Consider the following 16,734-nt stretch of genomic DNA (forward strand, 5'->3'; position numbering starts at 1 on the left):
CGCGAGGGCGGGCACGGCACCTCCCCCTGCACGGGTCCCCGGGAGCTGGTTGGGGGCGCTCCCGTCCCTCTCCCCCGGCCCCACCCCCGCCGATGGGCCGGCCCGGCTCTCCCTGCCGAGAGATGGGCCGGCCGGCGGCGCGCGGGCAGTGGTGGCGGCGGCGGCCCAAGATGGCGGAGCTGCAGCTGGACCCGGCGATGGCGGGGCTGGGAGGGGGTGGCGGGAGCGGGCTGGGCGACGGGGGTGGCCCGGGCCGCGGGCCCCCCAGCCCTCGCCCCTCCGGCCCCACGCCCCGCGGGCACGGCCGCCCGCCCGCCGCCGCCGCGCCGCCACTGGAGCCGGGTCCCGGACCGCCAGAGCGGGCAGGGGGAGGCGGTGCGGCCCGCTGGGTCCGGCTGAACGTGGGCGGCACCTACTTCGTGACCACCAGACAGACCCTAGGCCGGGAGCCCAAGTCTTTCCTCTGTCGCCTCTGCTGCCAGGAGGACCCGGAGCTGGACTCGGACAAGGTGCGCCCCGCCCTCGGGCGCGCCCCCGCTCTTCGGACCCCCTCGTTCCTCCTAGCTCGTCCCCAGATTCCTGCGACACGCTCCTCACAGGCGGGCTTTTCGGGCCGGGACCCCCTTCCCATCCCTCTCCCGCCAGGCTGGCCCTGGGGGCTATCTCCCCCATCCTCAGTCGCACCCTGGCTGTCTCTCTGACCCCGCCCTTCACTCTAAGCAACTCGGTCCCCATGCTGTGCCCACCCGCACCCACGAGAACCCGCTCCACACCCCTTCTCCGTACACATCTCATACCCGCCCCTCAGATCTGCATGAGTTTTCCCCTGGCTCCTCGTCAGCCCCTCACTGCCTGTGCCAGATGCGTCCAGAACTGGGTCAGGGTGAGCTAAGGCATCTTTCTAGCTTTCTCAGACTTCCTCTCGGACCCCTCTGCCAAGTTGGGTGAAAGCCTCGGTCTGACAGCTGCAGGAAGTGTTTCTGGTGATACCACACTTCTTTCCTGTGGTCCTGGGCCCTGAGCTCTTATCTGGTGACAGCCACTGTTTTAGGACTATTAGAGCTCAGATACATTCCTTGGAAAGAGATTACCAGTTGCCAGTGCAAACCTAAGCTGACCGGTTAAGACCATCGGAAAGTGAAAAGTGAGGCCTGCTGTCAGGCAAGATGCATGGCTACGAGCAAAGTTGAGAGGTGACGAGGCACTTCCAACCCGTTTCCAGTTTGACGTGTTTATTGATTAACTTTACACATTCATCTTTCAGTTGCCAGCTTAAAGGCATTGACCCTTGCTTATACCCCTGTATATCCTATGTAGCACTCAGCCAGTTACATTGAAATAGAGTTGGGGTTGGGTAAAGATTCGCTGATTTTTTTTTTTTTTAATTCACCAACTGCCTCTCTAATAAATCTCAGACTTATGGAAACCTGTCCCACCCGAACTTTAAAGAAATTTCAAAACCTTTGCTTATAAAGGAATTATTTTTATCTACCCTAAATCTTTCTTGTTGCAGTAGAAGCCAGTTTCTTCTTGTTCCTTTTACTGTAAAGATGAGTAGGATTAAAGCTGCTCAGAGCCAAGTCCAGGCGGTGCCAAGCTTCCTCTGGGCACAGAACTGGGGTGTGTGAGTTACAGCTGGCAATGCAGACTCCCTCTGATGTTGGCCTTGAGCTCAGAAGCATTGCCAACTATACAGAGGTTTTCTTAGAATTGGGAATGTGATTTGGGGGCAGTAGAGAGAGGTCAGAATGTCCATCTCAAGCAAAGATTTGCATAATTAAAATATGGCATTTTCTTCCCCTTTCTTGATAATAGATGTCTTACAGAAGAATGGTGGTAATTGTGTCCAAGTAAAGATTTTGGAAGTTCAGGGGCACCTGGGTGGCTCAGTCACTGAAGCGCCTGATTCTTGGTTTCAGCTCAGGTCATGATCTTACAATTTGTGGGTTCAAACCCCACATCAGGCTCTACACTGACAGCTGTGGAGCCTGCTTGGGATTCTCTGTCTTCCTCTCTCTCTCTGCCCCTCCTCCTCTCACTGTCTACCTCTTTGTCTCAAAATAAACAAACATTAAAAAAAAACAAGACTTTGGAAGTTCAAGTAAATGCCTGCATGATGACTGTACATCTATCTGTAACTCCGTGCCTGAAATGATGTCAGAATACAAGATACATAAAGCTAGCCTTCTTGCCAGTAGTTTGTGATAAAAAATGTCTAGCAAGACTTGCCCCTTTGCTAATGAATGGTGACAGAGAGGCTGAAACCCTGCCCCAACTTAGTCCGACAGCTCCAAAGTGTTATCTTTGTGTTTGGTTGGCAGGACGAGACAGGAGCCTATCTGATTGACAGGGACCCCACCTACTTCGGTCCTATCCTCAACTACCTCCGCCACGGGAAACTCATCATTACAAAGGAGTTGGCTGAAGAAGGTAAGAACAGTGTTTTAACTGGGCATTTTCAGAACTCAGCCCATATCTTGAAAGCCGTTTCACAGATTGGAATTTTGTTTGAGATTTTCATCAAGGTCACATGCGGGTGTAGTAAACATTTATGAAAGTGAACAGGGAGTCTCTAGTTACGTAGTCTTATCTGAGGAAGTCTTCTTTAAGGGATCCCCACTGGGCTCTGTCCAGCCTTCCTTAATGAGAAGAAAAATAGGTAACTCAGCTTTGCAAATCACTTCAGGAGCATTTTTCAAACGTGCAGAATCGTCAGGATCCCTTTTTACTTTCACTTATGTGCTTGCTAGCAGTGAAATGTCCATACCCTGAAGCATCACATCTCTGACATTAATTATTTATATTTTCACTTTTAGTTTGAACTTGCAGCTGTAAAAAGTAATAAAGGCTTGGCCTCATTTCTTGTAAGACTGGTCTCATGCTTCCTTGTAAATTTTTGCAGCTGACCTAATTCATTCTCCAGTCCATTGTCAGCTGTATCATCTTTTTGGTTGGTACGACATTTGGACTCTAAGTGGGTCTAGATATCTTTCTAAAAGACTTGGCGTGGCCTCGCCAAAGGCATTCCGTTGAAGACTGGGGCCTCTCCCTAAATCCAGGGCACCCTGACCTGGAGGCTTTAGCTCTGAGTGAGAAAGTTAATGAAATGGCTGCGAAGCACATCTGTTTCAACCAGTAAGAAGAGGACTTGTGCATGTGCTGTCTCTTTTTTCAACATTTCAGATGCATTCAAAAATCATGGGAACCGTACGATAAACTTCATGCACCCACCATCTAGCTTCAGCAGTTACCACCTCATGGTTAGTCCTGTTTCTGGAAAAGAGGAATCTTAAGCATCTTTTCTGAAGGCCTTTAAAAAAATTTTTTTGAAATATTTTCAAATTCAGAGAAAAAGGCGAGAATAACAGAACTCGCAGCTTCACCACCATTTTTTGAGATCTGTGTTACCCTTTGTTCTCTCTCTGTCCCTCCCCACCACGCTTCTCCCTCCCCCCACCATAGTTTTTATTTCTGAACTATTTGAGACTAGATTACAGATGAGTCCCTTAATACTTCAGTGTATTTCCCAAGAACAAGGTTATTCCCTTATGGAAGCACAGTATGGTTATCAAGATCAGGGAATTTAATATTGATAAATACTTCTATCTACAGCTTATATTCCAATTTTATCAGTTCCAGCAATGTCCTTTATAGCAAGTTTTTTTTTTTTGTTTTTTTTTTTTTTGTTTTTTTTTTTCTGATACTGAATCACACATCCCCTTTGTTGTCCTGTCCAAGGCCTTTGATTTTATTTGGCAAAGCATTCTCTCAGTGATTGCTTTTTATCTTGTTCAAATAATAAGCACCCTATTAAACTTTGGTCCACATAAATTTATATACACACACCCACCCCCGGTAATTTTTAGGACCGACTAGGTAAGCTTTGCAAGCTCAGGAATTCTCCAATGTAACAAGTTCCAGAAACTAAGTGACATATGGGAAAGGTGCCCTGCAGCTAATGGGCAGGTGCAGAGAGAGTCAGAGAAGGTGCCAAGTGGGAAGCCGCAGCGGTGAAACAGAGTGAACAGAGCAGACCCAGAATTTGACTCACTCAATTTAGGGAGAAGGGAGGGGGGTACACCCTAAATAGCAAAGAAATGTTTCCCAGGCTGAAGGAGAGGGACTAGACTTCAATTTGAAAAGTGCGGTTCAGGGGCACCTGGGTGGCTCAGTCAGGTGAGCGTCAGACTCTTGATTTTCTTGATTTTGGTTCAGGTCATGATCTCAAGACTGTGAGATTAAGCCCTGTGTTGGGCTCTGAGCTGAGTGTGGAGCCTGCTTCAGATTCTCTCTCACTCTCCCTCTGCCCCTCTCCCCCATTTGCACTCTCTCTCTCTCTCTCTCTCTCAAATTAAAAAAAAGGGGGCACCTGGGTGGCTCAGTCAGTTGAGTGTCCTACTCTTGACCTTGGATCCAGTCATGATCTCACGGTTCAAGCCCCGCATAAGGCTCTTCACTGACAGTGCAGAGCCTGCTGGGATTCTTTCTCTCCTTTCTCTGCCCCTCCCCTGCTCACTTGCCCTTTCTCTCTCAAATAAATAAACTTTAAAAAATTCTAAAAACAAGTTTCAAGGGGCGCCAGGGTGGCTCAGTCGGTTAGACATCTTTTTTTTTTAACGTTTATTTATTTTTGAGAGAGAGAGCTCATGCGTGGGTAAGGGGCAGACAGAGAAGGAGACACAGAATCTGAAGCAGGCTCCAGGCTCTGACCTATGAGCACAGGAACCCGATGCGGGGCTCAAACTCATGAACCGTGAGATCATGTCCTGAGCTGAAGTCGGACACTCTATCCACTGAGTCACCCCGGACACCCCTGACTTTGATTTTGGCTTAGGTCATGATCTCTTGTGTGTGAGTTCTGGCCCCCCTGTATCTGCCTCCACTCTGGTAGTACAGAGCCTGCCTGGAATTTTCTCTCCTTCTCTCTCTGCCCGTTGCACGTGCTTGCTCTCTCAAAATAACTAAACTCTAAAAAAATGCTCGGGGCACCTGGGTGGCTCCGTTGGTTGAGCGTCCGACTTCGGCTCAGATCATGATCTCACAGCTCGTCAGTTCAAGCCCCGCATTGGGCTCTGTGCTGACAGCTCAGAGCCTGGAGCCTGCTTCGTATTCTGTGTCTCCTTCTCTCTCTGCCCCTAACCCACTCGCATTCTGTCTCTGTTTCAAAAATAAATAGACATTTAAAAAAAAAATGCTCTTCCTCTCCTCCTGTCCCTCCCTTGCACATGCTCTGTCTCATGGTCTTGCTCTCTTTTTCTCTCTCTCTCTCTCTCAAAAAAAAATGCAGTTCTTAGCAAGCATGTAAACTTTAGCCTTTTCTCACTATTTTCCAGGGAGTGTAACACATCTTTAACTACATACGGTTTGGTCCTTGTCCTAGGTGTTCTGGAAGAAGCGGAGTTTTACAACATTGCATCTCTTGTGCGGCTGGTTAAGGAACGGATACGGGACAATGAGAACAGAACTTCTCAGGTAATGGGTTTTGAACTCTTTTTTTGTTTTGGTTTGGTTTTTACTTTTTGTTTTGGTTTAAGATTTTATTTTTAAGTAATCTTTACACCCAATGTGGGTCTTGAACTCACAACCTTGAGATCAGGAGTCACACGCTCCATGCATGCTCCATCGGCTGAAGCAGCCAGGCACCCCATGGTTTTGAACTCTTAAAGGGAAAAGGTCTTAGTGGCTCTCTTTGTCCCTGCGTCTGGGTGGGATTTGAAAAGGATGCTGTGCTGCTTGGCAAGAGCTGCCTCTCCCCTTAAAGCTGGAGGTCTGTGTGGAACATGGGCCATCCACCAGGCAGACAGCGCATACGCCACCAGACTTATTCAGAACAAGGAAACAGAAGAAGAAATAGCAAAGCAAAACAGCCCCCACATCCCTTTAGAAGAGTGGGGAGGTTGTGGCTGCTTATCATGGGACAGCAGGAGGGACCCGCAGCACTTTAGGCCCAGAACCTGTTCTTGCAGAGTATCTGTCTCCCTCCACATAAAGACCCAGCGGGCTCTTACTTCCACCTTTTGGCCACTCTTTAACTCTTTATTAGGACCAGCCTTTTAAAGTGTGACCATGTCGCATTCAGCTCCTGATAGCCACGTGAAAGCAGTCTCATGGCCTAGACTTTAGGAGCTGCTTGTGAATCATGCTTCTGAGGAAATAGGCTTCTCTGTTTATTATGAAGTCTGGGTTTTTAGATGAACTTGGTAGATACAGTAACAGGAAGAAACACACAATTTGCCACCTAGTTTTGAGGGGGTACAGGTAGCTTATTTCACATCACATCACCCGTCACATGTCTTAAGTGGCCACAGCGGCATCTTTTAGGCCCTTGAGATTCTCTGCTTCCTAGGGAGGGTCTGTGCCCTCCAGAAGCTTGAAGTCTAGCAGGGAAAACAGACGCTCCCTTTCCTGTATTTAGGTTCTATTTTAAGAACGTACCACTGCAGGAACAGAGGGCATGGTTGGACTCTGCTGTGACCATCTGTCTTGTAGCAGGACTTGCCTCTTATCCCATCAGATGCTGGTGGTAGATGCTTTCCTGGGATCCATTCTGTTGCAGTGTAGAATTTTCCTGTGATTAAGCAGAAGGTAATATGTTTCTTTTCAAAACTCAAAAAAATAAAAAATAGTTCCTTGCTCGTTCTGTGTTAGAGTTTACATATCCAAGTTTTCTGGCTCTGAATGGAATTATCTGGTTGAATAACTGACACCTATTTTTTTTTTTTTCAAAAATGATTTCTCTCATTCGCTTAATCTGTAGTCATTTGCAAAGGTGAGAAGAGCTTCCTTAGTTTTCTTCCCGCTGGCTGATGGCTGAAAGCCTTCTTTTTATTATTATTACTTTTCTTAATGTTTGTTTATTTTTGAGAGAGAGAGCACAAGCAGGGGAGAGGCAGAGAGAGAGAGGGGGATAGAGGATCTGAAGCGGGCTCCTGACGGCAGAGAGCCAATGCGGGGCTCGAACCTGCGAACCACGAGATCATGACCTGAGTAGAAGTCAGACGCTTAACCGACTGAGCCACCCAGCACCCCGGAAAGACTTCTAATGTTCAAAAATGAATTTAGGGGCGCCTGGGTGGCGCAGTCGGTTAAGCGTCCGACTTCAGCCAGGTCACGATCTCGCGGTCCGTGAGTTCGAGCCCCGCGTCGGGCTCTGGGCTGATGGCTCAGAGCCTGGAGCCTGTTTCCGATTCTGTGTCTCCCTCTCTCTCTGCCCCTCCCCCGTTCATGCTCTGTCTCACTCTGTCCCAAAAATAAATAAACTTTGAAAAAAAAAAAAAATTAAAAAAAAAAAAAAAATGAATTTATAGTTGGTTCGCCATTTTATTGTGTAAAATAGGAGCCGGTGGTGCCAGTCCTTTCGCCATCTCGTGTTAAACTTACATGGCATCTTTTACTCTCGTGGATATTTAATAGCTGGGCATTCTGAAAATCTAGCTTTCTCCTTAATTTTCCACATTCCAAAAAAGCTTTTGATTGCCTAGTGTAAATTCATGGTGCCATGAATTCTGTAACTTGAAGCCATTCGACCCTGAGCGTTCGCAGCTCTGCCATTAGCTGATTCCTTGAGAGCATTGTAAGTTTTCTCTTTGGTGACAGCGATGAAGTTAATTAGTCTTCTAGGTTCTGAAGGCTTGTGGATATAGACCCAGTTGGAAGCTTTTTTGTTCTAGGGATGTAAAGGCCTTTTGGATGTTAATTGATCTTTCCATCTGTCCTTTTTATTGAGTGAAACTCTGAGCAGTGGATTCGAGGTTGTTCAAAGACACCCTCTTCTGCATGTGTCACACATGGCTCTGAGGCCAAATTGGCCATGTGTGTATTTTTGTAGCTGTCCCTTCAAACACATTCTCTCCTTCAACTTGTCTTTTTTTTTTTTTTTTTTTTAAGATTTTATCTTTAAGTAATCTCTGTACCCAATGTGGGGCTCAAACTCACGACCCAAAGATCAAGAGCTGCACGCTGCTTCCAACAGAGCCAGCCAGGCGCCCCAACTTATCTGTGTTTTAAGGAGACACACATGGGGTGCCTGGATGGCTCAGTCGGTTAAGCATCCGACTTTGGCTCAGGTCATGATCTCGCGGTCTGCGAGTTCAAGCCCCGCGTCAGGCGCTGTGCTGACAGCTCAGAGCCTGGAGCCTGTTTCAGATTCTGTGTCTCCCTCTCTTTCTGACCCTCCCCCGTTCATGCTGTCTCTCCCTGTCTCAAAAATAAATAAATGTTAAAAAAAAATTTTTTTTTTTAATTAAAAAAGGAGACACACATGGCAGACATTCAAGCAAAGCCCAAGATGTGGGTTTCCCACCCCACCTTCTTTTGGTGACCCCTCATATCTCTTAGCGGCTGCCACCAATTCTACCAACTTTGCTGTCTTTGGTATTTTATGTTAGGTGATTAATCTTAGTGCATTTGAGAATACTCGTGGTTTTCTTTGGAAGACAAAAATTAAAAAGAGCTAACACATGCATCTTAAATACCTGGGACTTTGACAGTTGTGGCTGATATCATAGATCTTTCGCGATGCACTGAGTTTTGTAACATGAAACACTTGGTTGTTTCCAAAATGTGTGGTTAGAGCCAGTTGAAGTCTTCCCAAGATTTGCCCTATATTTTAGGTGGAGGGAATGTTTTTCTTAGTACCTCGTGTAACAATAGTTGCATTCGGTTCAGAAGGGGAGAGCGTGGAAGAAAGCGCGGTGTGGTTGGCAGATCAGCCCAAGGCCTGGCACTGCCTCCAACCCAATAGCACCGCCTCGCTCAGGCGAGACACCGCGCTGACATCAGTGTCCCACTGAAGACGGGAGGAGAGGGAAAGCCACTCTGGGCTCCTAGTGCTCCGTGATCCACAGCTGCTTTTGTTGAGCCAGTATTTCCCCAGTAGTGAGTTCTTCCAAAACTGATTTTCCAGATAACTGAAGCCCAGTCATCCTTTTGCAAAAGTACTAAAGCCAAGTTTTCATTATTCTTCAGGAAACGGTCCACATTTTCTTAAAGTCACATGACTCTAACCAGTCCCTCTCTCCCTGATGGAGCTTCGTTGTTCTGAGCTTCAGTTGCTGTTTGTGCTCTAACAAATGCCTCCTGGCCTCCAGGACGGGCAGTGGATGTGCAGCTATTTATTGGACCCAACACTGAGTGGTCCAAGACTGCTAAACACAAGTCTCCCTGTGGGCCTCTAATTGTCCTCTGACGAACAGGGACTTTCATCTGGTGAGCATGCCTCCTTGCAGCAGCCCTGGCTGTCACCTGACTCTGGCCGAGTCGTAAGTGTGAGGGGTCCTCAGGTGGTTAGAGTATAGGGGCCTTAGTGCTGCAACTTTAGGGCATCCTGCCTTTCGCTTCTGTTCTAGAAAGTCGAGTCAGCTAGCAAATGACTTCTGTCTGAATCTCTGACACCAGCTGGGGTGTCCCAACAGTTTAATCCTATCCTGACACTAATAAGTAGTAACTATTTCCACAGGTTTCAGGGCTCAGTCCCACGAGACTGCCCTTCCTTCAGACGCCAGTGCCAAATCCCGGTTCCCAGGCTACCTGTACTTCTGTCCAATTCGGCTACAAATTCAAGGGTTCCCATGACATCCCCTTTGGGTTCAGTAATTTCCTAGAACAACTCCTAAAACTCAGGAAAATGCTAAACTTACTATTACAGTTGATCTCCAGCAGACTAAGGAACAGCCAAGTGAAGAGAGACGTGGGGTGGGGTCCTGAGCACAGGAGCCTCTGTGCGTGCAGTTGGGATATGCCACTTGCCCAGGACATCGATGTGTTTGCCAACTCGGAAACTCCCTGAACCCCCCTGTTCAGGGGTTTTTAAGGATGTTTCATTATGTAGGCATGACTGATTCAATTAAACCATTGGCCACTGGTGATTGAATTCAGTCTCCACTGAGGTCAGCGGGTAGGACTGAAAGTTCTAACTCTCTAATGGTGCTTGGTCTTTCTGGAGACCAGTCATTAGCACAAAAAAGACCCTTTTATCACTCAGGAAATTCCAAGGGTTTTAGGAGCTCTGTGCTAGGAACCAGGAGCGAAGACCAAATATTTATTTTTTGTTACACACTTTTGTAACAGGAATGTTACCATTCAACACTGAAACACTCCCAGGTACCATCAGCGGAGGGTGAAAATAGTTTGAACATTGGTATATTGTGGGGTTCCTTTTTAATATGTTATTCCCTTAATAAGGTATTGCCCTGGATAAACCAAATTATGGTCTACATTTTCAGCATGTATGTCGTGATATGAACAACTTAAAAAGAAAATGTGGCTCTCTTGTCCAAAGCAATTTTCCTCTGTTTTCTACTCTGGGAAATAGATGAAATCTAATCACATAATTCATTTCTCTGAACTTCAGAATTATTTTACCCACTAATTCATATCCTTGGGCCTTTTTCTTTTCTTTCTTTCCTTGGATAAGTTTTTACTGAAGGATGACATTGCTCATGAACTCATAGTCATGAGGTTGAGCCCCACGTCAGGCTCCACGCCGCGCATGGGGGCCTTCTTGGGATTCTCTCTCCCCCCTCTCGGCCCCTCCCCTGCTTGCATGCACGTGCGCTTGCTCTCCCTGTCACAATAAGTAAGTAAACATTCTTCTAAAAGAAAACCTTAAGAAGAGAAAGATGACAGTGCCACTTGTAAGAGGGGACGGTGTGTGGCTGTCCAGAAAAAACGTCCAAGCAAATTCCTTTTCAGTGTTCGTTCTTTGGACGAGCCTCCCTAGCGCAGCTGCGAACTGTCATGTCCTTGAAATTGTTCTTCTAAGTCCGTTGCTTGTTGCAGGGCCCCGTGAAGCACGTGTACAGAGTCCTGCAGTGCCAGGAAGAGGAGCTTACACAGATGGTCTCCACTATGTCTGATGGTTGGAAATTCGAACAGGTATGTTTCCTAAGCGGCAGCCACCGCAGCATCTCAGCCCAAGAGCCCACGTCCCTCAAACAGCTGCCATCGGTAACCAGCTAACCCCAGGGGTTCGTAGGGCCACGTGTGAACCTGTTCAGAAACGTGGGAATTATTCTGTCAGCTGTATAGGATGAGTTGGGAAGAATTCAGAATAGTATCATGTCTCCTGACTTCATATCCAAGTTTTAATTTCATTGTGCCCAGAGGGAGTCAGCCAGCCTGTTTAGGCTTGAAAGTGTCTCTCTGAGGTTTTTTCTCCCTCAGAGGGATTTCTTTCAAAAGCACTCAGTTGAAACATTCTAGAATAAGTACATAAAGAAGGCTAGGATTCAGCAACTACCCTACCTTTCCTTCCCAGGATAAGAACTCTGTCATTCTGAACATATATAATCCACTGCAGAAAGCAAGAGCAGGTATGAGAGGAGCCAGACGTGATGAGAAGTGGGGCTTGGCCATTTCCCATCAGGCTGTGATTTCTGTTCCTTTAGCTTGGCGTGGTGGCAGAATTACCAAAACAAAACCAGACAGGCAGAATTGTACTGTTTTCTTCCATTAGATGGCAGGATTGTTCAGTTCATCTATTGTGTGCGCAACAGGGAGCCTGGCATGAATAGAATGGATATATATAGAAGGGATATGTATTGTGTGGATCGTGCCTATTTTTAATGTAGAGTTTAAGTGTCAGTTGAACTGTCACCATAAACTTACCTTCTCAAATAACTTCTGTTCGTCGTGTTAACGGTATTGGGTTATGGATCAAAAACACAGGTATTTTAGTCGTCAGAGCCAACACTGGATAATTCCTCACCCCTCCACTGCAGAATCAATTCTGCCTGTGTATGTTGGCCTGGTTCTTTTCTTTTCCCTTTTTTTTTTTTTTAAAGTAGTTCCACACCCAATGTGAGGCTTAAACTCACGACCCTGAGACCCTGAGATCAAGAGTTCCGTGCTCTCCCAACGGAGCCACCCAGGCGCCCCTTCCTTTATAGGTCAGCCCAGTTCTTATTCATGTGGGGGCTGCAACATGTTGCCATACTTCCACTCCACAGGTATTTTCCCTGAGAAGAGTCTTTTTTTTTCCTCAAATATTTTCTTTTTAAATAATCTCTACACCCAACATGAGTTCCAGCTCATAACCCTAAGATCGGGAGTCACATGCTCTACCAACTGAGCCAGCCAGACGCCCTTCCCTAAGTCTTAAGCAAAGAATGTTCCCAAATAAAAAAAAAAAAAAATTTTTTTTTAAGTATTCTTGATGAAACCAGTGAATAATTTTTTATTTTCTTTTTCTCATCTTGTTAACATTCAGGGGGCAGGTGAAGCATGAAACATGAAGTCATGTTCCCACTGACTCTATTATATGGATGAGGAAGTTCAGGCACAGGAAGGCAGAGGGACCCAAAGCCCATTCATAGAGCAAGTCAGTCCTGTTCTTCTGACTTGAGGCCCTACATGATTGCCGGGATGACCTTACCCTTGGGCTCCGCTTTTCTCGGTGCATGTGCATTTCCTGTTTAAAATTAAATCCTGAATTCAATTTGCCGAAAAGGTTAAAAGTCTCAGCAGCATATGGCTTATGGTAACTCTTCAGTGATTCACTCGGTGCTTTCCAGAGCCTTTTGAGTGCCAGTCTCCTGTCTGGGACTTCTGCTTAAAGATGAGCCAGCCCTGTGTAGGTGTTTGGCTGAAGCAAGTGTCCATTTTCATTCACAGAAACATTCTCTTTCACCTCAGTGTTTGCTAGAAGGAATATGATCATGTTCGTCCTAGCTGCTGCCTTTGGGATTGTTTCAAGCGCTTGGGTGGGGAGACAGTGGCAGATCCCATCCTTTCCTTCTCTGGGGAAGCCTTGTTGAGGACGCCCAAGTGAATAACAGATCCAGGTATCCCCTGGGCCGTGATAGTCCCAGACAGTTCATCATCCTGTGAGAAGCAAAACCACAAAGTTCGGACAGGAGGCGGGTTGGGTCTGTGTGGCACTTTAGCACTCTAAGAGGACTGTTCACCATGCTCTGGTTTTGTCAGCTAATCAGCATTGGATCTTCCTATAACTACGGAAATGAGGATCAGGCAGAATTCCTCTGTGTTGTCTCCAGAGAACTCAATAATTCTACCAATGGCATTGTCATAGAGCCAAGTGAAAAGGCAAAGGTAAGAAATCGCGTCACCAGAATTTTGTCTCTGACTCGTTTGTTCCCAGCCCCTCAGTGGACTTGGCCTGGACTGTTTGTTGCTCCTGACTTCTTCTCTTTCCTTCCAAAGCTAGCTTTGCATTTTTCCTTCATTTTGGTTGTTGACTGTTGTCATTTAAATCAGGATTTATGGAGCAGTGACCAAGGGTTCTTAGTTAGGAAGTAGGTACTGAAATAGAGTAGACTTTATGTACCCACCTGTCAAATCAGTGAAAAATCTAATTGCAAAGTGAGAATTGTGAAACTCAAAATTGGAAAATATTTTGTGTTTATTCTTTGAAACCATTCTCTCTCTTTTTTGTCCTGTCTCAAGAGAAAAGGTATTTGGTTACCTTTGTGACTTCCCCCACCTTAAGTTACTGGAAAATTGTACACTGTTATCCTCTTTTTCCTGTACTGTGTCCACCCCCCCCCCCCCCCCCCAACTCTCTCTGTCTCTCATAAACACTTCTAAGTCGGCAATTTCCTTTAGCGTGGGAGAAGGGGTCTGACAGCACGGATACTGTGGGTGCAGTGGTGTTTGGCAAGAGGCTTTTTACAACTGAAGTGCTTCAGGGGAGGTTAGGGCTCAGCCCTGCCTTGCTTCCTGTGGTGACAGGACTGTTGTGCTGCCCAGCGGGGTCCAGTGGAAAGCGGCCGCGGGTCCCTTTTCCCTCAGCAGTCTGCTTAGCAGCCTCGGCCCAAGCCTCAGCCCTCTCCCCCATCTTCCATTTGCAGATTCTTCAGGAGAGAGGATCTCGGATGTAAATTCCAGATTCTTAACCATCAAGAGAACAAGCCGGCAGAGCACCTTGTGAAGTTAAAACTTGCTCCTGTACAGTAACCGAGCTCCTGCAAGGCACGGCTGAGCCTGGCCCCCCAATGGAGAAGTGTTCTGGTCAAAACCAAAGGAACCCCTGCCTGCCCCCCACAGGAACCTGAAGACAGACGCACTTCCGGCTGCAGAATACCTTTTCAGAAACCTGCTTTTGTCTTCTTAGCCAGTGTTAGATCAAATCCTTACCACAGCAGCTGGGCTGGGCTCCCAGTGGGGGCCTTTACGGGGGATGCGGGGGAGGGGAAGAGGAAGGCCTAGCTCCTCGTACAGGCCTGTGCTTCAGGGACGCTGGAGCAAACGCCAGAGGATCGTCCCTGGGCCGTGCCATGTTTTTGCCTGGGTGCCACGTTGGACGTTGGCAGCCACTTTGTAACACTATCTTTCCCCTCTTCCCCGCACCCCACACAAATGCAGCAGGTGCCAAGGATTCTAGCTTCAGTTCGTCGAATTGAAGTCTCGGGTAAAGGATAGATCCGCAGAATACCCCATATTCCTGTGGACGCAACCTCTTTGAGGAAGGGGAGGACGGGGTATCCGTGGTTGTGGGTGGAGGTTGGGGATCGCCGCTCTGAGTTCGGGGCACTCAGCTGCTACCGTGTTCGTCCTTGCCTCATCTGTCTCCGGCAGCCCGGACCCTCCAGTAGCTTGCTTGCTCCTCAGGTGGAGGTTAGAGGCAGGCGGCATCCCACACCTGCCACACACAGAGGGGCACTTAGGGAGGCCACACCCTCCATTGACCCATCTTCCTTCCCTGGCTTTCTGAACTGGACCGAAGATAAAGGGACTTTGGATCCTCTCTCTGATGGCTTGGGTGGGGACAGCTATTTCTTTGAAAGTTGCCAAATGTGTTCTATTGTAGTATCCAAAAGTGTCGTTATTTCTGTGACTGTCTCTTGGAAATGCCTTGACCGAACGTTCGATATTTGTCCGAGTCTCCTGGTTTCTAACCTTGGCAAACCTGCCCCGCAGCCGTGTCCGTGACGCCACGCCAGCCCCTGCAGGGTATATGTGTTTGCTGGGCAGTCCGAGGACTCCCCGCGTCTCTGAGCCCGACCCTTTACCATCACTTCTATCTGCAGACTGCCGCGTCCTCGAGAATCAAGTGCTTGTTTGGCCAGGGAGGGGAGTAAAGCCCTCCTTCGGGCTGGGACCACAGAGCTGGTATCTGGACCTTCTGTCTGCGCTTTTGAGTCTTAGTGAACAGTCACTGAACGCAAAGGGCTGGAGAATCCTTCTTCCCTCGATGACTTTTCCCAGTGTGGCAAATGGCCCAGAGAAGGGGAAGGCGCCTCTGGGGCACGCTGCACCTGTAACAGCCACTCACGTTGGTCAGTCCTGGTTTCCTTCACAGTGAGGCTCCCTCTGCTCCACAGCTCAGTGCTTACTAGGGGGGTCTGGGGCCATGGTTTTTGGAAATGACTCACAGACGGTGCCGAATGTCTTAGGAACTCATGACCTGCCTGTGTGCAGATGGCATAACTCTTCTCCGGATCTCACTTTGACCTTATCTCTCTGTGTGTAGGGCAGGATAGAAATGTGTGTACAGGGGTGTCTGCTGCTCCGTGTGTGTCTGCACACCAATGTGAGCGTGCATGTTGACATCGGCCCCTTGGACTCTGGCCTGTGCCCACGATTTCTACAGCTATACACGTTAGAGGAACTTCTACCTGCAGCAAAAGCAGTCACCTTTCAGAGACGTCGCAGGCATCCTCCTGTCATCTTTCAGAAAGCAAGAGATTGGGCGTGTGGAGGAAAAGCTGCTCAGACCTGAGTAGGACAGAGGACTTTGGAAGACTTGCTCTTTGGCCAGAAAAGTAACATTTGACTCTAAGGAGGGAAAGCAGCTTCATTTGGGACCTTGAGCCCAATCAGATCTGCTTTCCCTGGGGCATGCCTGGGCATCAGCCCGTGCTCCTCGTGCTCTTCATGCTCCCCATGCTCTAGTGCTCCTAGCGCTCCCGAACCTGCACGAAGGGGTAAAGCGAGGCAGGCCAGAGGGCAGAGGTGGCAAGCCCCTCAGGAACGCATAGTTAGTCTTTTCTCTTTTCAGAGCCCCACAGTGGATCCTGTAGAAAAACTGCTGAGCCCCTCACTCGATGCTCTTGAGAAATTAACACAAGTGACATTTCTGCTCCCCTAGAGGGCTGGCTTTCACGAGGTCCTCCTCCTTCTGGCAGCCCAGTGACAATTGTTCCAGTGCTCCTGAGTCTGAGGATGATTCAGTTCTTAAGGTTTCTGGAAAAGTGTTCGCCCCAGCCCTTTAGGAACCAAGTCAGTATTTTTTTTTACTGAAAGCCTTCTGGGAGAGCCCAGCTGATTACTTCGGAGGGAGGCCTGGCCATCCATCGGTTTGGGGGTGTCACGTGGCCAGGGACCCACACTCTCTCCAGCAGCCCAGTGCTGCCAGGTGGGGAGTGTCTTCCTTCTTCGTGTTGTGCCCAGGCCTGAGGCCGCGGGCGACTCAGGCCCAGCTCACAAAGCAGCCTGGCCTCTCCTAGGAGATGCCACACTAGCACGCTTCTGTCTTTCCTTCAGAACCTGCTTCCTCCTTGCCAATGAGGCGCAGCCCAACCTCCTCTAGAGCGACTTCGTTTCTGCAGTCTTAACTGATCTCAGGGGTGTCAGCGAGGTGTAGGGGAGGAAGGGACAGAGATGCTGGGGGGTGGCCCAGAGGACAACCACATCCTCCGACGTGGCCTTTGGCGCAGAGGTTAGGGACCATGCCTGTCACTTGTGGGTATTGTTTGTTACTGTTTGTGTATTTGAATAAAGTCTGAAATGCTGTGACCTTTTTTTGTCAATAAAGACAAGAAACAAACAGCCGAA

The 16,734-nt window shown here is 48.1% G+C and overlaps 1 protein-coding gene across 1 annotated transcript; it reads left to right on the forward strand.

Moving 5' to 3' along the window:
- Positions 1–108: 108 nt before the first annotated feature.
- On the forward strand, positions 109–16,734 carry KCTD2 (potassium channel tetramerization domain containing 2). Its single transcript, XM_045490864.1, has 6 exons — positions 109–509; positions 2,322–2,430; positions 5,381–5,472; positions 10,780–10,875; positions 12,925–13,050; positions 13,809–16,734. Exons 1-6 carry the CDS (start codon positions 123–125, stop codon positions 13,836–13,838), a joined length of 840 nt encoding a protein of 279 aa, XP_045346820.1. The 5' UTR covers positions 109–122; the 3' UTR covers positions 13,839–16,734.

Source organism: Leopardus geoffroyi, chromosome E1 (genome assembly GCF_018350155.1).
Source record: "Leopardus geoffroyi isolate Oge1 chromosome E1, O.geoffroyi_Oge1_pat1.0, whole genome shotgun sequence".
Classification (NCBI taxonomy): domain Eukaryota; kingdom Metazoa; phylum Chordata; class Mammalia; order Carnivora; family Felidae; genus Leopardus; species Leopardus geoffroyi.

What these genes read in the sequence shown, in the direction of transcription:
- KCTD2 (XM_045490864.1), top strand. Translation starts at nt 123, where the DNA reads ATGGGCCGGCCGGCGGCGCGCGGGCAGTGGTGGCGGCGGCGGCCCAAG. An exon ending in CGGAGCTGGACTCGGACAAG is followed by an intron (nt 510 to 2,321) that starts GTGCGCCCCGCC and finishes TTTGGTTGGCAG; the next exon opens with GACGAGACAGGAGCCTATCT. An exon ending in AGCCAAGTGAAAAGGCAAAG is followed by an intron (nt 13,051 to 13,808) that starts GTAAGAAATCGC and finishes TTCCATTTGCAG; the next exon opens with ATTCTTCAGGAGAGAGGATC.